Below are 23493 nucleotides of genomic sequence, written 5' to 3'. Positions count from 1 at the left end.
TTCTAACTGTCAAGAAGTTTCTCCTTAGTTCTAGGTTGCTTCTCTCCTTGATTAGTTTCCATCCGTTGCTTCTTGTCCTGCCCTCAGGCGCTTTGGAGAATAGCTTAACTCCCTCTTCTTTGTGGCAGTGTGAATGCACTTTGTGCATGAATGTGTAAGCCAGACACTAATATAACAATAGCTAGGTTCATGCATCATATGGTGGTTAAGCCATTCTGGGGCTCTGGAGCTACACACAGGCCATGAAGCCAGCTGTAGTCACCAGAGACTTCCAGAAGTCTTACCCAAAGTGGAAATTTTAATGTGAAGGGAAAATTATTAGACATAGGGCTGGAAGGTATTTATTCTAACTGTGCTTAATTTTAATTAAATACAAAGCCAAGCCAATGTTATTTCATTTTTGCCCTGGCTTCAGCTATTACTTTTGGAAACTTTGTCCCTGTCATGAAGCCTAAAAATCAAGTCTCTTTCTTGGGTTGGAAATGACCTTAAACCAAAAGGAAGCATACCACATTTGGTTTATTAATTGGTATGCTAAAGGAGCTAACATTTTCTTTATATTTCTACTTCTCACTCAAAATGTCCTTTGAAATTAGGCCCTGTTTTTGACAAGGATCCAATGATTTTGTTGGAGAATGCAACAGTTCCCCTTTTTCTCTACAGCAGGGTTCTTCAAACGTGGCCCTTTTATGACTTGTGGACCTCAACTCCCAGAATTCCTCAGCTAAGCGTGCCTGGCTGAGGAAATTTGGGAGTTGAAGACCACAAGTCATAAAAGGGCCAAGTTTGAAGACCGCTGCTCTACAGCATCTCTGCAGCAAATATGAGAAGAGAAGGAAACACAGTAAGGAATTGTGTACCAAAGGGCTTGTGATATTATTCCATTTTAGCAAAAACAATGCACAGTTGTATGTCACCTTGAACTGATTCATTTATTGTGGGAGAAATTTTCTGTGACATCCAATACTGTTCTGTTTCAAAATATTTATATTCCACCCTTAAATAAAATCACTTCGAGTTTGGTTTGTGATAAAGGATTGATCTAATCTTCCTCAATCCACTTTATTAAGATTTACTAAAAATTCACAGTTATTTTTGGGTGTTTAGGAACTAGAAATAAACATTCATTTCACCCTAAAAGCGCATGGAGATTTAAAAAAAAAACCTGAGACGCTTTTTGAAATGTCTGTCAAAACTCTAGCACAGAGGTCTTCAAACTTGGCCCTTTTATGACTTGTGGACTTCAACTCCCAGAATTCCTCAGCCAAGCATGATGGCTGAGGAACTCTGGGAGTTGAAGTCCAGAAGTCATAAAAGGGCCAAGTTTGAAGACCCCTGTTCTAAAGAGAAACTAGTCTCATTTAATTAGGTTAATTCCAAAGAAAAGGGCTACTGGAACACATATCTGGTTTTCACCCACCATTTATCTGTGAGTTGATGACTTTGATTCTCTTTTGAATTATCTCTTAACTAAGGAGGAAGATTCCTATCCATTAGTGGCATTATGAAAAGAACGTCTTATCTGTTCTTGCCCTACCATATTTTGAAAAGCCCATTCCTGTTTCCAGATTCAGTGAATTCTTGTTACAAATTTCTGAAAGTCAGTCCTCTTTCTGGGAGAAGATAAGCCTTCCTGAGAATGGATTAATTCTGATCTTCATTTGATAGCCATTTCTTGTGAATTCATATATGCTAGATGTGTTTGAGACAGAAAAGAGTCTTTGGGACTCAAAATCAAGATCCTAAGCTTCAAAGGCTCTTCCATCACAAATATGCTTTATCAGTTCAGGTGAGGTTACACAACTTCTTGATCTTGATTAGTTAACTTGGTGAGATTCTTTGTAGTTTCACAGTTGTATAAACCCCAGTCGATTGCTTAATTGACCATCCAGGATATTGTGGGAGCCCAGAAAAGGACTGATTCAGTAATCAGGTAGTGAGTGTTGTGTGGATTACAGCCAGAAAGTGGGGAAAGGATTGTAAGTGCTGGTTAGCTCTTAACTTGTACAGTTTCTGCTTTTCTTTGCTAATTGGGATTTAAGAGTTCACATCAGTTGTCGTCCCCTCCCCCTCAAAATCTTTTAAGATGGCTTCCTGGGTAATTTGCATCTGAAATCTTTATGTGAAAGAAGAGGGAAATTAAGGAATACTGTAATATATTTAAATTCAATTAATTTAGGTTTTGCTTTGCCTTGCCCATTTTTTGGTGCTGGGCCATACAGTATATAGAGCAGGGGTGTCAAACTCAATTTCATTGAGGGCCACATCAGCATTGCGGTTGCCCTTGGGGTGTGTGTGGCCAGGGGTGTGTAGTTGGAGTGGGTGTGGCCTACTGGGTGGGTGTGGCCAGCTCTACATCATTCGTGTCAAGGGTGCCTGTGGGGGCCTGGGCAAGAGTGGGACAGATCGGAGGGTCTCTGGCAGAAAGGGGTGGGACCAGGGCAGAGCCCATCAAGCCGGATATGTGAAGTAGGCGAGGGCCATTTGCTGGCCACTTCCAGATGATGGTGCATTTCTTCATTCCTCACAAAGGGTGACACCTCCCCAGCATGCACCCAGGGGGTGGGGCCGATGAGGCAGGGGCTAGTTTCTCGCTGATTCCAGACGGCCTTGTGGAGTTAAGACTGAATGCGTTTCAGCATAGATGGCCACCACAAAATTGTACATTGGCTCCCGGCTGGCCTGGGCCAGGGCCAAGGCAGCGAGAGCCGTTCCCTCACTGTTTCCCGGATGGCTTCATGGGCCACATGAAACCACTTTGCGGGCCGCATCCGGCCCCCGGGCCTTGTGTTTGACATATCTGATATAGAGCATCATAGGCAAGATTAGGCTTGATGCAACCCTTGGTATCTCTCCCTATCCCACCTACCCCCAAAAAAGGAAGTGCTTCCTGCTCTTACAATCTAGGGCAGGGGTAGGCAACCTTGGCTCTTTTATGACTGGTGGACTTCAACTCCCAGAATTCCTGAGCCAGCCGTGCTGAGGGGAAAGGGAGAGGTTTCCAAGCTGAGCCATGCTGGCTCAGGAATTCTGGAAGTTGAAGTCCACGAGTCATAAAAGAGCCATGGTGGCCTACCCCTTGTCTAGGGCTCTTGGAAAGAATCCATTTAATTCATCTTTTTCTTATGGAAAAAAAAGTAAGATATGGGTGATATAGAAGCAATGTAGACACTCTATTTTTTCTGTTTTCTTCATCCAGAAGGAGCTGAGCCTGCCACGTCGAGGGAAGATGTGAGTAAAGGGCTACCAGCCCACTTTTTCCTTCATAGGCTTCCTTTTCATCCTCTCCCTGAGAGTTTCATTCATTTTCCATGTTGTTAGCCGAGCCTCTTGTGTAAACCGCATTGGGGTCTTCTGCTTGGAGCAAAACTATGTAAAAAGAGATAGGGTTTGATTGCGAAGCCTTTTGACTCCCTTCCTGTGTGGACGCTCATAATTTTGCTACGTATAAGTGGCCCTTGCTTGGCCACCATTTATTCAGTGACTGTTCAAAGTTACAACAGTGCTGAATAGGTGATAGTTATGACCAGCTCTCAAATTTCCAGCCATTGCAGTGTCTCCAAAGTTACATAATCACAATCTGGGCACTTGGTAACAGGCTCACAATTACGATGTTGAAGCATCCCACGGTCATGTGATCGACATTTGCACCTTTCACTGCTGGCTTTTGACAAGCAAAGTTAATGGAGAAGCCGGCAAGAGATCCCAAAATGTGACTTCATGATGTTGTGCTTAACAATGGTGCACAGCCACAGAAAGCACCGGAAGTGCTGTCGCTAAGCAGCATGATCACATGACACTTTATAACCGTGTTGCTTAGCGATGGAAAAATCTGAACTCAGTTACCATAGTTAATTAAAGACTACCTGTATTTGTTTATCTGCCAGCTGCATTTTATCTATCTCTTTAACTAATTACTTAATTATTAAATTTGTTTGCTGTCCATCTCTTCTGTTATAAGAATAGTGGAGAAGTCCTGCTCTCTTGGGCTACAAAAAAATTAGTGTTCCATTTCTGGCATTGGCTGGTCAAATACTTTTGGGTAGCACATAAAGTGGCCAGGAAGCTCTGAGGCTGGACATGGATGTCCTCTAAGAACATTTTGCTATCATGTTATCTTTGTCACTGATAGAAGTTTTTCTTTTGTTTAATGACCAGCTTGCACCGCAGGCATTTTGTGGCTACAGATTATTCTAATTAATTGCTTTGTGAAGCAGTTGTGTCTGTAGCTATCCAATTTACTTTTAGTAGCTCTGTAAATCTAAGCGGAGGAGGGGGCGGTGGAATTGGCCAAGTCCATAGAAAGAGGACAGCAACAATGGGTTGGTTTCACAGAGCATTTAATGCTCTCCTATTGTCCCTCTGTCTTTTGTTAGAATGTTTTGGATTTTGTAAATAATGTACGAAGAATTGTCATTCGAAGTTCAAATGTATTTCCTACTCTGAAGGTTATTGGACTGGATACCAATCATGCTGAGCATTGCATTCTTATTAAATCACAATCTTGGCTCCTCTTCCCCGTCCTTTTATTATGCAGAGCTGCTGTTTTCTTTGTAAACTGGCTTTTGACACACATCTGTGGGTGGGAGATGTGGATGAGAGTATGATCTCATAAAATGCAGAACAATCAAACATCTCAGTCTTAGGTGTGAAAAGCGCTGAATATGTTTTCCTGGACAACTTGCTGTAATGCATATCCAAGAAAAGAGTTCCCCTATCCATGTACAGAGTGCTTTCTTCAACATTAATTTTGAGCTTACAGGTACAGGTAGTCCTTGTTTTATAACCATTTAATGACCGTTCAAAGTGCAATAGCATGGTAAAAAGTAACTTATGACTTGGTCCTTGCACTTAACAATCGTCACAGCATCCACAGGTTTACATGAACAAAATTTGGATGCTTGACAATCAACATGTATTTATGATGGTTGCAGCGTCCTGGGGTCACGTGTTCACCATTTGTGACCTTCCCAGTCAGCTCCCGACAAGCAAAGTCAATGGGGAAAGTTGGATTCATTTAATGACATATGATTCACTTAACAACTGCAGGGATTGCCTAACAGTGGCAAAAAAACATGGTAAAATAAGTCACTTAACCACCTCACTTAGTAACAGATTGAGGACAACCTGTACATATAATCTGGAGAAGAAGTCATGGCACATGAAGTGTCTCTGTGCATATCTCTTTATTTCATCTTGTAATGACTTCAATAAATCAACTGACCTATGCCCCTCTGGAAACCACCCTAAGGATCAGAAAATGCCTGTTTGCAACCGAACAGGCTTTTGTACATGTGCAGGAAGTGCTTTTTGAAAATAATATTTATTGGCCTTTTGAAATGGTGTGACATGCTGGTCTGTGATCATAATAAAAATGGTCTGATTTGATTAAATGGCATTAAGCCCCACCGCTGGTTATCATCATCATTTATTTGAATTCTACTGTGATTTTCTACCTAAAAAGTGTTCAAGGCCGTTGAGATTTGCAATCTAGGACAGAGGTCCCCGACCTTTTGGGCATTAGGGACCGGTTCGCAGAGAGATTTTTCCGCAGACTGGAGGGGGCGTGTTTTTGTGTGCTGCCTGCATTTCACGGATGGGGCTTTGCTTGTTTGCGTGGACTGGTTGCTGGCACGCCATGGCCCGGTACTGATCCACAACCTAGGGGTTGGGGACCCCAGCACTAGGAGATCTTCAAACTCTTCCCTGGAAAAGGCAATTCTCAACTTAAAAGTTCGTTTAGTGATGGTTCAAAGTTACAACCACACTTGAATAAAGTGACTTATAACCTTTTTTTCACTCTTAGGACCTTTGCAGCATCCCCGTGGTCACCTGATCAAAATTCAGACGCTTGGCAGTTGAGTCATATATATGACAGTTGGAGCGTCTCAGGGTCACGCAATCCCCTTTTGCGACCTACTGACAAGCCGAGTCAATGGGGAAGCCAGATTCACTTAACAACCGCGTTTACTAGCTTAACAACTGCGGTGATTCACATGACAACTGTGGCAAGAAAGATCGTAAAACGGGGCAAAACTCACTTAACAATTGCGTCACTCAATTGTGGTGGTAAGCCAAGGACTAGAAATTACCCCCAGCGTGGAAATTTGGTATCAGAAGAAACATACCCGGGCAAGAAGGGTACATATGCTGCTAACCACCTCCTTCCCCCCACCCTCGTCTGCTCAAACCCCTTTTAAAGTCCGGGGCTGGCAGGGGGCGGGTGAAAGCTGCTCTCGCGGATAGCTACGCGCGCGCGCGGGCACGCGAGGCGTGCTCTTCCGCCGTTCCCCCTTCTCCTCCGAGGGCTGCGGGGGAGGAGTGGCAGGTGGGCGGGCAGCGGGGGAAGCCGTCGAGCAGCCTCGCCTCCTTTCTTGCGGCTGGTTCCCTCTCACTCGCTGCCCGACCGGGTTGGCGGGCGGAGAGGCGAGAGGGGCTCAACACCGTCGGGGCGGCGGCGGTGGCAGCAGTCACCATGCAGGCGCGCCGGGCCAAACTGAAGATTCCCTCGCTGACCTTGGTGGAGTAAGTGAGGAGGGGCGCAGACGGGCTGGAGATGGGGGGGAGAGTGTCCGTGGCCGGTGGCGAAGAGGGGAAGGAGGGAGGGAATCTGAGACGAAGGCAGCGGGTTTTTCTTTTTCTTTTCTTTTCTTTTTTTTTTGGAGGGAACCGGAGGGATGGAAGTACCCGGGACAGATGAAGAGAGACAAAGCTGCGGGGGGCGAGGGGGGTCGCTTCCCCCTTCTTCTAGGGATTCCTTTCTCCCCCGCACGCTCCTTCCTTCCATCCAGGGGTCTCCAATGACGCATGTTTCGGTTGCCAGGGAACCAGGTTGGAAGGAAGGGGGCGGGTTGTTCCTAAAGAGAAGGGAAGAAAAGGTTCACCTTCCTTCTCCATCGTTCCCATCTCCTCGCCCTCCACGGCAGCAGCTGGTTAAAACTGAGGTACCATCAACCTCAATTCTTCCCAGCATCCCTGTTCACCCACCCTGTTTCTTTGCCCCCCCCCCATCCCAATATATATAGTTTTAATAGCAGCTGCTTGAGAGTAGAAATTAAGCAGGTGCAGACCGGCCAGATTTCTCTCCCTCATATCTCCATCCTGGGGGAGGAAGGAAAGCCTCACCAGTTGGATTTCCGCTTGCTCTTCTGCCTCTTGAAGTGTCCACCTGCCCAGTTCAGAAGCTGAAAGAGGAAATGGAGGAGGAAGGGGGTGGGAAATATTAAACCTTGCAAGGTTAGGGCTTGGTAGACTTTCCTAGTTTAAACAGCCAGGGTAGCTATGTATCGGGAATCTGGTTTTTTTTCAGCAGCCTCATCAATACCTGGGAAGCCCATCTCCCCCAGTCCCTCCCCCACAACACCTTCTGTTGTGATCCCTCCCACACAAATTTTACCCCAGGTTAGTTGATCACAAAGAACCACTGGTTTCTTGCTGTTTTGGTAATCGTTGGATTTCCATAGTTTCAGAATCACACAGTTCTGGTCTTAGGATCGTCCAACTGAAAGAGACCTCTGAGATCATGTAGTCCAACCTTGTCCAGTGCAGAAATTCTGACATCATCCCTGACAAATCACTTGAAAACACTCAGTGATGGAGCCCCCACAACTCCAGGAGGCAGACTGTTCTACTGCTTGATAATTGCCATTCCTTCTTATTTCAAGTGTGAATCTACTGTTTGGATCTAGTGTAAAGCTTCCAGCATAGATTCTTATCCTGCCTTCAGGAGCTGTGGACATCTTCCCTTGATTGGCCTTCTCTTCTTGAGGCTAAACCTACCCAATGAATCCAACTTTCATAGGCTTAAGAGAGCTGAATATGTTTAGTCTCAAGTCTTTTTGTGAAGGAATTTAATAAGAGGAATGAAGGAATTCCAATACAGCATCATTTCAGGTTAGATAAATAAAATTGAGAACAAGGTTAAGAATTCGAATTCTAAAGCTTGGCAAAGGTAACCCAATTTCCCTACTAGTTGGGAATGCACTAGCATCTTTCAAGGCAGATCATTAAGAAAAAATGTATGGCTGAACATAGTGTAGTGTAGTGGTTAAGGCATCATGCTAGAAACTGGGAGACTGTGAATTCTAATTCCACCTTAGGCACAAACCCAGCTGGATGACCTTGGACCAGTCACTCACTCTCAGCCCTAGGAAAGAGGCAATAGCAAACTTCTGAAAAACTTGCCAAGAAAACTACAGGGACTTATCCAGGGAGTCTCCAAGAATTGGAGATGAATATGGTCAGCTACAGATCTAAGTCTTCTCTTCCCCCATCCTTTTCTGGCTTTTGAGCTAGTCTTACCCAGACTAGTACAGATTCTGAATGGGGTCAACTAGTCCAGGAAAGGAAAGCTGATCTGCCAGGTCCTCTTCCCTGTGCTCCCTAACACAAAATGTTGTCTTCAAGAGTGGTAGAAAGAGTATTAGAACTTGAAGGAAGAATGAAGCAGATGTCCTCTGCTCAATAGCAACCTGCTTGGGGCTAGCCTTGTTGCTTAGAGCTTGAGAAGGAATTTGGGGGACCAAAAGGGCCCTGTCCCTGTCAGAGGAGGGTCACTGCTAGGAGACCTTTTCACATTATTCACTCACCCTTCCTTTGGTTGCCTCTCTTCCTTTGCAGTTTGTCACCTGGTAGCCAGAGCCCGACCCTTCTCAGTCCCTGCAGTCCTTGTAGTCCTTTGACTCTGCATCCATGGAGGTAAGAGGGAACGTGCTGGCGGGGAGGGGCACTGTCTTCTGTCCCTTTGGATACTGAGAGGAAATCTTCATTAGAAGAGGTAAACCACAGAATAACAGAGTTGGAAGGGATCTTGGAGGCCTTCTAGTCCAACCCCCCCCCCTGCTCAGGCAGGAAACTCTATACTATTTTAGACAAATGGTTGTCCAATCTCTTCATAAAAACTTCCAGTGTTGGAGCATCTACAACTTCTGGAGGCAGGTTGTTCCACAGTCAGGAAATTTCTCCTTAGTTCTAGGTTGCTTCTCTCCTTGATTAATTTCCATCCATTGCTTCTTGTCCTGCCTTCAGGTGCTTTGGAGAATAGGTCGACCCCCCCATGTTTGTGGCAGCCCCTTAGCCCCTGTGGCAGCTATCATGTCACCCTAGTCCTTCTTTTCATTAAACTAGACGTACCCAATTTCAGCAGTGGTGGAACCAGCCTGCCATTTCCTCCAAAGCCACCTGCATTTACACCAGGCAAGCCTGAGAGGCACGTTCTGTTGCTCCTCTCACATTCATGGCCAAGTTCTGCTCTAGTTGCATTGCTAAAAAGATTAATGAATAACATTGCTGCATAGCATTATCTCTGACGTTTGAGGAGGGGGGCTGTTGGCAAGCACCAGAAACAGCAGGAAAAGGTGAACGGGCAACAGCAGTGGGAGGGGAAAGGAAAACATTGTTTACTGAGCTGTTGGACTAGGGTTGTTGTGTTAATTATGCCATGGTCTGATTCTGCAAGTTCAGCTGTTTTTATCGTTACGAAAACTGAAAATGCATTCCGGATTGGTTTGTTCCTTCTTTCCTACCTAAGAAATACATTTTCCCCCAGCTCGCTCAAATTAAGCAACAGGGTTATGTTTTGTATGATGGGTAGCAGGAAATGAGATTTCTGTTTGACAGCCTGAACTAACAAGAAAGCAAAGTCTTGCAAAAGGAAAGTCTCCATTGTGTTTTTGGAGTTCTCTGAAGACATTACTTTAGTCTATAACTGAAACGTCTGCAGGAAAGCAACCAAGCTCAGAGAATACGAAGAACCCAACTGTTTAACTCATAGCTACACATATTTTCTGAAATTGGAAGTTTTCTATAAAAAAGTAGAAGAGACTTTTCTGAATCTGCTATGGGCAGCCAGGCCACTGTGCTCTTACAAGAGTGTTTAAGCTACTTCACTTTTCTGAGTACAGAGTTGGTTTCCTTTGGGGAGAAGGCAACAGAATATTTTGAAATATTTGCATGTATTTAGAAATATATAGATTAATCATAGGCAGATGTATACAGATAAAATACACAAACCCACATTAGATTTCTAGAGAGGCAAACAACCACCCCAAATGCTTGTAATTTACTGAATTAAAAAAAATGCTAGCTACATTTAATTGTTCTTTCCATATGCAGAAATCTGCATCTCCTTCCTGTCAATGCTCTAGGTCAGGGGTAGGCAACCTTGGCTCTTTTATGACTCGTGGACTTCAACTCCCAGAATTCCTGAGCCAGCATGGCTCAGCTTGGAAACCTCTCCCTTTCCCCTCAGCATGGTTGGCTCAGGATTTCTGGGAGCCAAGAGCCAAGGTTGCCTATCCCTGGTCTAGGTTGTAAGGCCTAGGCCTAGCTTAATACAAGGTTGGGAAAGTGAATTTTCTTTTGTTTACTCTCCGTATATTGGTCATAACAGTTGTGGGTTATTTGGTCAAGTTAATGTAATCCATTATCTCTGTAATATTATGAATAATGATGGGTGCATTGCATTGGGGAATAATGAAATGTTTGCCAACAGGGAAGGAAATCTGGTTTTTTTCCTGTGACATTTTAGTTAGTTATATCGGGAAGAGGAAGCCTTTATCTTGTTATTTTTGTAGAAACAGCACAGTATAATTATATGTTCACTAAAATCCTTTTATTTTGGATTTTGGGATTACTCAATAGCAGTCTAGAGGAAAAGTGAGGGGAAAAGGCTTAAAAATACATTTGGAAACTCTAAATAATAGGTATATCAATCATTGCCCTGATTTACTCATTGACCAAACAATACTGAAAGATGGGAGCAGATGGTTTCTCACCAAATAATTGGACAAAACAGTATCTGTCATTTCCCTGCTAACTTGTAACTGATAAAGGATAATGAATTATGGTTTGCTTTTTAAATATGAAAGCTAAGAATGGGGAATTATCTATTAATTTGCCAGGGCAACTTCTGCTTGCCTCCCCCCCCACTGTTTGCTTACCCAAGTTGTTCATTAAAATGTATTTTATATTCGTTGTGGAATTTAGTTATTCCTGATACAGAATTACATGAGCACAGGATTTTGATGTGAGAAATGGGATAAATCTGAGCCTTAGAAGCAACCAATAATTTCCATTTAATTCTTTTGCAATATATCCTTATATTTTGTTTTGTAAAATGTATTTGTTTTATATTTTATTTATAGATCATAGAGTTGCTTCAAGAAAATCTTCTTTTCAAGGAAATTTTTCCTTCTGTCCTGGCCACTTTTTAGAGAGGCACAATTGAGAGCATTTTAACAAACTGCATCACTGTTTGGTTTGGTGGTAACAGAACCTCAGATAGAAGGTCCATACAGAGAGTGGTAAGGACAGCTGAGAAGATTATAGGAAGCTCTCTTCCTATATTCAGGATACTGCTTATATGCGCTCATATCTGCTTAGAGCTTGGAGCATTGTTAGAGACCCCACACACCCACTGCACAGTCTGTTTTTGTTGCTCCCGTCTGGGAGGAGGTTTTGAAGTATTTCTAGCAGGACTACCAGATTCTGTAACAGCTTTGTTCCTTATGCCATCCGTATTGGAAATTCGCAGGATTCTTTTTTCTCGCCATGTATATGTATACATCCAAACTAAACTGTATTGTTCCTCTGTGTCATATATGTGTGTGTATGTAGGTATATGCATAATTTTTTGTCACGTTTATGCAGTGTATATTGGAGGTGGTTCCCCCCTTGACAACTGAATGCAACGAAATTTCATTTTAATGTATGCTGATTAGTGTACATTTAAAGTGACAATAAAGTTATTCTAAGTCTAAATTGTTTCTTAGTTACAAATGTATTACTAGAGAGCCAGATGAATGCAGTGGTTAAGGTATTGGGCTAGAAACGAGGAGATCGTAGATTCTAGTCCTACCTTAGGCACAAAGCTAGGATTTTGAGCCAGCTATTGTCTGTTAGCCCTAAGAAAGTTGTTTCAAAAAATGTTGCCAAAAAGACCTGCAGGGACTTGCTCATGTAATCTACAGAAATGAGGACTGACTTAAAGGCACAGAGAAAAAATATTACTGATTAATAATCCTGTACTGCAGTGATCCCCAACCTTTCTGGCTTGGTGGACTCCTGGAGGCTACGGTGGCGGCGGTGGGGGGGGGAGAGGGGATGGTTTTGTGTGCACGCTTTCACAAATGCAGCTTCGTGCACATACAAGCATATGCACGCTCACCTACCACTTTTGGAGTCCAGTTCTGAATGGGTTGTGGCCTGGCATCAGGCCGCGGATCAGGGGTTGGGGACCCCTGATGTACTGTATCAATTGGTGGCTCCGTGGCTCAGGTTAGCTCCCACCCTCACCCCAGCTTAGCAGTTTGAAAGCATGCAAATGCGAGTCGATAAATAGGTTCCATTTTCGGAGGGAAGATAACAGTGCCCCATGATGTCATGCTGGCCATATGACAGCAGAAACATCTTTGGACTGCGCTGTCTCAATAGCCTTGAAACAGAGATGAGCACCACCCCATAAAGTCAGCAACAACTAGTGGAATAAAATCCATACAGATTCCTTTACCTTTACTGTATCAATTACTATAGAACACAAATAGCACAACACATCCAGGTTCCCTTGTTGCAGATAAAGTTTGATTCTGAGAATGGGCTGAACTCCAGAACAATTCACTTGAATGATTTTCTTGTCCCAAACATCCTGAGTGTGGTAGATGCCACGTAGACACAGGTCTTATTAGGTAGGGGGTTATTTTGCAATTTTTGTCTGATGTGGATTCTTTTAGGCAGATTCCTGCACACGCTCTTTTGCGGCATTTTAGAAGTGACTGCTTAGACCTTGATCTTTGTCTCTGTGCGAACCTGCCCCTCTCATGTTATTTAATGACCCTATAAACTGTAGATCAAAATAAGGGAGTCACTTTAGTCACTGTCCCATCTGACACCTAGGTTCTAGGAACGAAGGAGTACGGTCAGCTTATTGTCAGAGGCTCCTGGACCCTTGTTGTCTCTATGGAGCTCTTTCAAGTGAAACAGAAATCTCTAAGAAAATGTATTTTCGGAAATCAAAGCTAAGCACCCAGATCTATGCTTCTGGCCACTGAACACCCGCAAGAAATTCTAAGTTCTTCCATGCACATCTAAAATCAGTGTCATGCCTCTATAGCCCTACAAGTTCAGAACTTGCATAACACTTTGGAAAATAGAGCTGATTCCTATCGACTCTTTTGGAGGAGATATTTTTGTACTACAGTATTTCCTCTGAAGCTGTGCAGCAGGCATTTTCCCATTAGAATTTCCACTTCATCCTATATCCTGTCTGTCTCTCTCTGATAACCAAGGGAGAATGGCAACTTGCCACCATCATGCCCTTCCCCCCCCCCTTTTTTTCAAGTTGCCCTGGAGAGCTGCCTTCTCCAACAGTACCTGATTGAACACTTCCCTTTTCCTTTTCCTTGCTTCAAAAAGAAAATGTGTAGGGGAAGAAGAAAAATGGGGGTGAAGTGCTGGGTTTAGTTTTCGGAAAGAAACATTGGCTGGGTTGATGAACATACTATTGGCAACGCTAGCATGACGGTGTCAACCTTGGTGATGTTGGCGGCTGTGTGGAAGTGACTTCTCATCTATAGGAGAAAGGTAATTGCAGAGGCAGCTCTGCCATTCTGCAGGGATGGAACAACTCTCTGATAACAGATTCCCCCAAATTTTCACTACTTGAATTGAGCAAATAAAAAAAAATAGGAGGTTGCTGATTTGTGAATTGTGGTACAAATTGTCTTATGGGATATACTTCCATGTACTCAGGAAGAAAGCAGAGAGTTGATCAACCATAGGCGAGTGTAATGTTTCTCAACCTCAATAACTTTAAGATGCATGGACTTCAAGTTCCAGAATTCCCCAGCTGGCATGATCTAGTGCAGGGGTCTCCAAATTTGTTTGTGGACTTCAACTCCCATGCCGGCTGAGGAATTCTGGGAGTTGAAGTTGAAGTTGCTAAGTTTGGCAACCCCTGATCTAGTGGGTTTTCATAATAGCATGTTTCCATCCAATGTTCGGTCCTGTACCCTAGAAGACCCTTGGAAAGGCTGACACGTGGGTCCCTTGCTAGAATGGAATGAAAGGAGAACAACACATATTTGCATGAATACGAGAGGAAAAAAACGGATGGCAAGCAGTGATACATATAAGCAGAAAGCGATACATTTTTTCAGATCTGCCTGCCTCTTATTTGGCCATGTTTGACCGCATCAACCATATATGGGAATTAGGCAATTTTCTGTAATATTCAGGTATGATATCTAAGCATTAATAGAAATGAGCATACTTCTGGAAGATATGGGTTCAAAGTCTTTTCTTGGTAATTTTTCTAGACGGCAATAAACATATTGTAGCTCTTGTTCATCATTATGCAGAGTGCAAACATCTCTTACGTAGGCAGAGTTTCAGTATAATTGCTGAAAACCACCATTTACACCCTCCTTCCCAATATCAAACAGCTCACTGCTTTAGTTGACTTGCATGTCTAACATCACCATGGATTTGTTTATAAAAGCTTTGTGGATTCACCGTAACTTAATTCAGGGAGAGCCTTATCATGCAATGCCATAGAAGGTAGCAGAACCTATTTAATCTTCACTATTTCAACGAAACTAAACACAATCTAGCCTGATTAATAATCGGATGGAAGATCACAAGAAAATCACAGAGCGGTTGGCTAATTTAGGGAGCTGAAAGGATGTTCTGAAGGAAGAAAATTGCACACTACAGTTCTGTTGCTAAGGAAGCTATAGAGTTATATGCTTGTGTGGTTGGTAGCTGTTAATACCAGGTATTTTTTTTACCTTTATTATAATGAAACATTGTCCATAAACATGTAAAAATAGCAGTATCCAAAGATATCCAAAATGTACAATAAGTACAAAGTAGCCATCCAGAACCCAGCATATATCATGATGTATTAAAAGTATAAAAAACATGCCTAAAGTTATTAAAATTTTATAGTGCTTTTATGTTTTTCTGTATGCTTCTCACTGTGGTGGTCTTAGCCAGGGGTCTTCAAACTTGGCCTTTTTATGACTTGTGGACTTCAACTCCCAGAATTCCTCAGCCAGGCATGCTGGCTGAGGAATTCTGGGAGCTGAAGTCCACAAATCATAAAAGGGCCAAGTTTGAAGACCCCTGGTCTAAGCACTGTAGAGAAAGGATGAAGGAGAATATTTGGTTTTATAAATCAATAAATAAATGGATGCAGCATTGATGATGTTGATGATGATGTTAGAGAAAATGCCTGGGAAAATTTAGAAAATCCTCTATCTGGAGCCAAAAGGGAAAGGAGTTCCATTGATAGGCTTGTGGTGCTGAAAATGTTTTCTCTCTGAACCAATATTTATCAACTTTGGCAATTTTAACATGTGTGGACTTCAACTCCCAGAATTCTAAGTGATGTTGTCAATTTGGGAAATTCTGGGAGTTGAAGTCCACAGTCTTAAAGCTGTCAAGGTTGACAAACACTACTCTGAACAGCCACCTACCTTACCTGTGATGAGGGAGCTCACTGAGAAGTTGGCTTCATTCTATTAACATAAGAAGTTCCCCATGGATCAAAGCAATTTTTATTCCAGTGTCCTATTTTCCATAAGGAGGCAATAAGCATAGAAGACTGCAGGTATGGAATTTATGGGGTGCTCATATGTTTCATCATGAATGCAATGCGTCTCACTTGCACTGCTGTTCATCATCAATTGGAGAAGTAATTTTGGAATAAGTTGCTATAAAATACTTTTTTGTGTGCTTTCAAGTCAGTATTGACTCCTGGTACAAGTCTTTGCAGTTTTCTTGGCAACATTTTGGAAGTGGTTTACCATTGCCTCCTTCCTAGGCTTAGAGAAAGTAATTAGTGCAAGGACACCCAGCTGGTTTTGGGCCTAAGGTGAGACTAAAACTCAGTCTCCTGGTTTCTAATCTGGTAACTTAACTACTATACCAAACCATTAGAACAGTGGCCCCCTGGAAAGAGGTGTCATGGTTCCAACAGATGAAAGTCTTCAAAGAACTTAGAGGCATTGTTTACCTTAAAGAATCTTTATTTGAGAAGCATAGCATCGGCACTAACATAATCAAAGCCAAAAACTGGATTCCCCTCCCCTGAGCACACAGTATCAAAGCACAATTCCCTCCTCCAATTAATAGTCATAAATCACATTCTCCAATTAGTTTGAAATGCAGGCTTTCCCTCCAGTTCTCCAGCCCACCAATTCTTATCTCTTATTTCAATAACTTTGGTTCATACAGCTAAACTCTCATGCACATTCCTCCCCCCCCCCCCAGCATCATCTAACTTTAGCTCTAGCTCTAACTCTAAGAGTAAAACATAAGAAGAAAAGGGTTGCATCTCCATCTGTTGTCAAAGCACCTCCATGGACCGGAGGTGGTGTGGTTTCACATACTGCCTGCATCCCATGCCTGTGCAGATGGGGCTTCACTCTTGTGTGGCCCAATTTCTGGCGCACCACAAACCGGTGCTGATCTGTGGCCCAGGGATTGGGGACACCTGCATTAGACAATTTGTAAATGCAGGATTATCAACCACTGAGTTGAGTACATGCTTTGAGTTTTTGGTCCCAGCATTTTTTAGAGATGGAAAGGTTTGCTTGTTGAAATCTTGAACAATGGTGGTAGTTGCACTGTGTTTCAGTGGGCCAAGAATCTCACTTGTTATAAGGCACCCTGCAGTATTCCAGTGAGGTGAAACCATAGACACATTCTAGGGTTGTTAATTTATGTAAGCTCTATGTTCATAAGCAATCTACCTCTGAATACCAGTTCATGACAAGAAACTTTCAAAACCTGCTTGTTGCCTTCTTGGAAGTACCTATTAGGGAACTAAATGCTGCGCTACATAGATCTATAAAAAAATAGCAGAATAACAAAGTTGGAAGGGACCTTGGAGGTCTTCCAGTCCAACCGCCTGCTCAGACAAGTGGCTATCCAATCTCTTCTTAAAAACTTCCAGTGTTGAAACACCCACAGCTTCTGGAGGCAAGATCTATAGAGTCTGATCCAGTTGTTCTTTTATTCATCCTTGTTTTCTCTTTATTGAGAAGCACATTGAATATTTGGAGGTAGAGACAAAATGTAGGGCAACTGTGCATTATTTGTGCCCTATTTCCTAATATCATAAAAGCCTTGGCTTTCCACTGCAGCAAACTTTTAGAGGGAATGCATCCACCTTGATCTAATCTAGTGGCACCTTTTTCTTTCTTTTATATGAGGTGGAAAGTGATGGAACGTCAAAGCTTTCCATTCCCTGTGCCTTTTGGCCAGCTTGACAAAGACCTAAGTTATTTTTAAGAGTGCTAGTAAAATGCCATGGAATGGGAGGCCCTAAGATCAACTGCAGTATAGTGCCCTATCCTAGTAATGTGTACAGTACAGCCAATGAGCAACAAAATTTCTCTTGAGCATCTCTTAGACTGTGAATGAGCCCATCTTGCCTGTTATTTCTCAGAGATGGAAAATAGTGTGTGCTTTGTAAAAAACTGAGATTTTTTTCAGTATAGCTGTTAAGAAGAGAAAATTATGCTGATACTCCTGTAAGTCATCTTACCAAACTGTGAAGTCAGTGCAAGAATTAACAAGATAGGAATCCTTACCTCTTCCCATCTTCTCAGTTAAGGCTATCTATTTGTGTCCATCCATCCATCCATCCATCCCTCCCTCCCTGGCATACAACAATTGAATAAAACAACAAATATAAAATCTATATTAAAAGATATATATTATAAAAATGAATAGACAAGCTTTCAGCAAAGAGAAGACAATTAGGCTGTAGCCAAATATTTCACAAGGAACAGTTGGTTGTGGTAGTGCAAACTGACTGCCTTGCTGTTTTTCATCCTGTAGTTAACGGGTGTCAAACTCGATTGCATCACACGACATATCGTGACGTTTCTTGCCTTTGCGAAGCCAGGGTGGGTGTGGCCTACACATAATGCATCCAGCCTGTCAGCTGCCAGTTTGATACCCCTGCTGTAGCGCTTTGGAAATAATTCTGAAAAAGTACCTTGAAGTATGTGAAGTGCAACTATAGCCTCTTTCTTTAACTCTTTAAAGCAGCTGCATCTTTCCCTAAAATTGCTTGGCCATCTCTGCAACTGTCCTATGCTCCCAGGAAAAGAAATGTCTACTTTACAGTCCCAAACAGGCATTGTGCTTGTGCTCCAAAATGACTTTTTGGACTTGAATCTGGATACTGTACAACCCAAATATACAGCACTTAGGGAAGAGCGACGGCCAAATCTTTTTGTAAGAAGAGGTTCAGTTAACTGCTGGCATCACATGCTGCTGAAAGAAAGCATCAAAAGGCAAAATGCCTGAAACAACTATCTTGCTGTTTTTAATCAGAAAATTAGAGCAAACCATTCCCACTTGTGTATGTTTGTCTTCCTTGAAATAATGGTGGTGCCAAATTTCTCAAAGGAAGCCAAATCACGTTGCATCCAAATTCAAACCACAAGAAGGAAATGACAGCAAATGCATTACATTCCAACTAGATTTACATATCATCCTGCCAAGTCATAATTTGGTTTATTTGCTTCTAGCTTAATGCATTGTGTGAGCCCAGCTGTTGTGGTTTATAAACGCCTCAGACCCTCTTTTCCAATTCCTTATTTGTACTCTGTCGACTATAGTTGCCAAAAAACAGCAGCGTGATTTCCCAACCATTTTCAGGCTGGAAAATATATCAAAATTGCACTTTAACCCTGCAGTTTGTTTAACATACTTAAATCAACAATGAAAATTTTTTTGTCCCCTCCAGAGGGGAAAAAAATAGAAAGATTGGCCCCATCTCTGTATGGAAATTTTTAGCCTATCTACTTGACTTCAATACTCAACATTTATAGTCCTCACATTCAAATGAACTACAGATACTCTCGATCTACAACTATAATTGGGACCAGAACTTCTGCTGCTAGGCAAGGCAGTGGTTAAGTGAGTCGTGACCAATTTTCTGACCTTTTTTTTTTACCACGGTTGTCAAGTGAATCATACATTCATTAAGTAAATCTCATTTCCCCCATTGACTTTGCTTGTTGGAAACAGCTGGAAAGATCTCAAATGACGATCACATGACTCAGGGACCCTGTTGTAAATACACATCGGTTGTCTGCTGCCTGAATTTTGATCAAGGGACCATGAGGATGCTGCAATAGTCGTAAATGCGACGACCTATAGTAAGTCACTTTTTTTAGTGCCATTTTGAATAGTTGCTCAAATGAATGATCATTAAGTCAAGGACTACCTGTAAGTCAAGATTTCTGGGAGTCTTTGGCTCCCAGAAGGTTGCATGCCCCTTTCCATGTTCAATAAACCCAGTCAATTGTAGTTCAGTTAAAAAAAACAACATGGCTTAGCATAATGTGTAGTCTGTCAACTTTCATTCCCATCCCCCCAAAAGAAGGAAAACTAAACCAGGTGTAGGAGATGATCAGGCTGAGCCCGAGGGAGGGTTCAAATGCATGAGTCCCTTCGCACTGACAAGAGATTTAAGGTCCATCCCATCTTGAACTCCTTTGACTCTTATTTACCACCAATTTGCTTGGACCATTAGTAGCTCAGATTCTTTTAGAGAGCTTAAGTTTGCAATAAATCTTTATACCCATTTGAACTGTCTGGATCTTCTGATTTCCCTGATCTTCACAAAATGTAAGGGAGCTGACCCAAGGTTCAAGTCATGCTCAAATCAGGTCTTTGCTATTATACATACATACAATTAAATATATATATAACTACCCACCTCACTGGTGACTCACCGAAGGTGTGGATGGTGCACAACAAGCGGTAAATCCACATATTAAAAACTATATAAAATTGCATTAACAACAAATATGTAGATAGAATTACATCTGAAAAGGAACTGAGGAAAAAATTACATTAGTAGTTTAGGAGATTACGGAACTTCCTTTGATTTCTTCTTTGGCTTATGTCAATATGGAGTGTTGACATTTTCATTAAAAAAAATTAAAAAGCCAGCTTGTTCTTGGCCACCAAATCCACCACCATCTAGTAGCTAAGGAAAGAAATCCAAAGGGAAGGAGCTGGCTGAAGACCCTCCTGAGATCGCTGAAGGAGGTTTCATCAGCCTTGGCCAGGAAACAAAGATTGACATTTTACTAAAGTAAGATGATTCAACTCCAGTTTGGTCCTGTGGCATTTTTCTCAAACCAACCTGATCTGTTATGTAGCAACTGTGAAGGGGATAGCAACTATCTGAGCTGCAGGCTCCTTTTTGCGTAGTGCTGTGTTCTAAAAGGCAACCTCATTGCCATGAACAAGAGAGAGAGAAAGAGGAAGTCCACAGGGTGACACATGATTTCCTGCAAAGAGGATGTTGGTGCATGTGTGCGCTGTACATTGTCGTCCCCAGCCCTGCTGTGGAGAGAGACAGAGAGCCTTCATCCACTTCTGGCTGCCTGTTTGCTATCTCTTTTGACCCTCTGCTGCTGTCCTTGGCTGCTGACCCTCAAGCTGAGAGGGTTAAATCTTTGCCTGTTTGGTGGCTGTTACACACAGCAAGGCAGACAGGATGGGAAGGGATACTGGCCTGGATTCAGATTGGATCAATTGGATCCATCCAAGCTGAAATCCCATTTCCCCATGCTGAGGTGTAAGTTTCTGGAGGACATTGGTCTCTTAAATTTTAGCAGATGCCATTGGCACACTGAAGTATATTGTCAACTTATTTCTTCTCCTTTCACGGCCCCTAAGTTTTCCCATCTTAACAAAACAGAATGGCTACAGGTTTGTCCTCTATTCTTGCTGATGTAGTTTTCCTGCAGGTAGTCCTTGACTTAAGACTTTCATGGAGCATGTTGTAAGTTAAGATGCTCATGTGACCTGATCCGATTCTATCCTTTTTTGCAGTTGCCATTAAGCAAACACCACAGTTGCTAAGTGAATGCTGTAGTTATTAAGTCCATGACACGGTCATTAAGCAAATCAATATATTCCTAAACCAAGTGAAAAAGACAGAAATTGGCAAAAAAAAAATGCCGTGAATTGCATTTATTTGACTGTGAAATGCTGCAAGTGGCCGTAAAGGTGAGCCAGTTGCCAAGTTGCTGAAATGTGATCATGAGACTGCAGGGGTGTGTGCAGCTTTTGGGGGGGGGGGTCCATTGCAACGTTGAATGGTCACTAAGTGGCCAGTCATAAGTTGAAGAAAATCAAGTTTACTGTCCATTATTTGGTTTGCATTTTTCTTCAGTGTTTTTATCAATTTTAGTCTTGAATTGGATTGACAGCGGAAAGAGGTCAGACACAACATAACTGCACACAATTTGCAATTACAAGTACAAGTTCATGATGTGATCATAGTGTTGGTTTAAATAGCTTCAAAAGGAATTGGATCAATAAACAAGAAAGGAGATATCTATTTGTGGCTGTTAGCAGTGATGAATAATTGGAATTGAATAATTGGAATATCCTAGTTCAAAGTATGTCTGTCTGACAAATAATGGAGGGCCAGTGCAATAAAAGGAACTTCGGATTAGCATATCTAATGGGTTTATGTAAGAAGGAGCATGTTATTATTCTGTTCTGTAAATTAATCCATGTCTGTGTCAATAGCCTGTTTTGTCAAATGTTAAGTTTGGTATGTTTTCAGCCAGCTGTAAATAAACACTTGATTGATAAACCTGAAACCTTAATCTAACCATGTCTACTTCTGCAAGAATATTGAGGTGGGACCTACACTTTACCATACTGAGGACCTTCATTGTTGGGTCAAATTTCCTCGGGACTATCTTAAATAGGAGATGATTATTCAGGATACTAAAGCTTGCAGTACTGATGAGATGATCAGACCTGTTCAACCCTATTCAAAATGAGCAGAGGGCTACAGCAATTCTCTTAAAGGAAAAAAGTATAATGATTGCAATGTTTCTAGTTTGGATCTTAGGTAAAGGAGATAAAGATTAAATAATGCATGGCCTGGAATATGGGATTAATGAAGCATTTTTGCCTACATTTCATATTAAGATCATCCACTAAATTGAATGGTAGATTTGGGACTCCTAACAGGATCTATTTCTCTGCACAAAATAGAATTAAACTGTAGAACCCTCTGCCATATTGCCAAAGGGTATCAATTTAAATGACTAGACAAATTAATCCAGCAGGGTGGTCTGTATGGCAATTAGTTTTGATAGCTGCTTCTTGGCAAGCTGCATTCCTTGAATACCAACTGCCAGGGAGCAACAGTGGGAGAGGGCTGTTACATCTGGCTGGCCTTTAGGTGACCCCAAATGCTGGAGGCCCAAGCTTGATCAGACAGGACACTTTGTATGTTTCAGTGCCCAGGGATCCTTGAATTTAAAGTTTAGTTTAGCTGCGATGCATGCTACAGGATTTCAGGCCATTCACATTCCAACCTTGTGTGGAAGGGCAAATTCCTCAGCCGAGGAATATAACTAAATTCACAATGGAAGATACAAGTTTCTAGTTCTCATAAATGAGAAGGAGATTCTAGTATCGAAAGGAAATCGTGCAGTGGCCACATCCCCTCCTCCCAAGGAGCCTCATGCTTTTAAGCCTTTCCGTTGATGCGAGTCGAAATTAACCCTTCTTTCAAATTGCCCGTTTTGGAAAGCGCCACCGCGCATTCTCCCCCTCTGCTGGGAGAGAGGGGCCACACGAAAGAAAGGAGGGAGATTGAGCTTTGCAAAGATCGGAAGGGGGCGCTGCAGAATCCCTCCGGCTGCAAGACGGGCGGACCTCGGAGACGGCGGTGGCGGCGAAGAGAAACCGGTGGGCCGCTGGCCGGTAGTTTCCCATTGACTGGGAGTGAGTTGGCCGGGGCGCGATGTCCGATCTGAGCTGCTGGGAAACTTTGGCGGGTACCCTCTTCCGGCGCTCCAAGAGGTAAGGAGATAAAGGGAAGGAGGGAAGCGCGCGCAACAATAGCGTTGGTATCCCCCCCCCCCACAATTACGCATCGAGCGGGGCTGTCTCGGAGAGGGAAGTAGCCAGACTTTGAAGGACGGGTGTTGTGCGAAGCGGGGAGTTTGGATGCGGGACTGGGAGCAGCAAATTAAGCCAGCGTGGTTTGGGGGAAGGCTCTTTTGATCCGCGCAGCTGTTTTGAGAGTTGCCGGGGCGCCGTTGCTGCGCCCGCGCCTCTTTTCTGTTTCACGGGAGGATTGGTCAGGAGAGGAACTTCTCTTTCTCCCCTCCCCCGTCCCGCATCTTTTGTTGCTGCTGGGGATGTCCAGATTAGGACATCAGTTGCAGACCATATTCAGCGGCTGCGATGCAGGCGTGCCTTGATGTGAATGGCTGGTCCCAGGCCGGGCCATTTGAGGTCACTTGATCTCATTTGGATATCAGGCGTTGAAAGGAGCCAAGAGATTTAGGATAAAAATCCGGCAATCTGCCTTGTTCCCAGTCCTGACTGAACTTTGACCGTCCGGCTCTCAGCAGATTTTGGTACCATTCACCAGAGTATCTTTCTGGCTAGTTCTGGGGATTGGGAGTGGGAAGCACTGTTTTTCAT

General features: G+C 42.9%; 2 protein-coding genes across 6 annotated transcripts in view; one reads left to right on the top strand and one right to left on the bottom strand.

The window, feature by feature from the left end:
• The window catches only part of IL12RB1 (interleukin 12 receptor subunit beta 1), a 67392-nt gene extending 56265 nt beyond the window's left edge, over window positions 1–11127 (bottom strand). The window contains exons 1-2 of one of the 2 annotated variants that reach the window (XM_039338499.1): window positions 9133–11127; window positions 8589–8762 (exon numbers count right to left, since the gene is read on the bottom strand). The gene's annotated coding sequence lies outside the window, so the exon portion shown is untranslated. The remainder of the gene's footprint in view (window positions 1–8588; window positions 8763–9132) is intronic. The other variant, XM_039338496.1, reaches the window with a different exon arrangement.
• The window catches only part of MAST3 (microtubule associated serine/threonine kinase 3), a 70037-nt gene that overhangs the window by 5422 nt on the left and 41122 nt on the right, over window positions 1–23493 (top strand). Inside the window, exons 1-2 of one of the 4 annotated variants that reach the window (XM_039338492.1) lie at window positions 6206–6525; window positions 8620–8697. In XM_039338492.1, the coding sequence (XP_039194426.1) occupies window positions 6476–6525; window positions 8620–8697 (128 nt within the window). In that variant the 5' untranslated portion in view covers window positions 6206–6475. Of the gene's footprint in view, window positions 1–3199; window positions 3232–6205; window positions 6526–8619; window positions 8698–21115; window positions 22864–23493 lie in introns of those variants that run through there. The other 3 variants (XM_039338493.1, XM_039338494.1, XM_039338495.1) reach the window with 3 other exon arrangements.

Source organism: Crotalus tigris, unplaced genomic scaffold (assembly GCF_016545835.1).
Source record: "Crotalus tigris isolate CLP2741 ecotype Arizona unplaced genomic scaffold, ASM1654583v1 scf7180000017701.1507938, whole genome shotgun sequence".
Classification (NCBI taxonomy): domain Eukaryota; kingdom Metazoa; phylum Chordata; class Lepidosauria; order Squamata; family Viperidae; genus Crotalus; species Crotalus tigris.
This window is presented reverse-complemented; position numbering and strand designations above follow the sequence as displayed.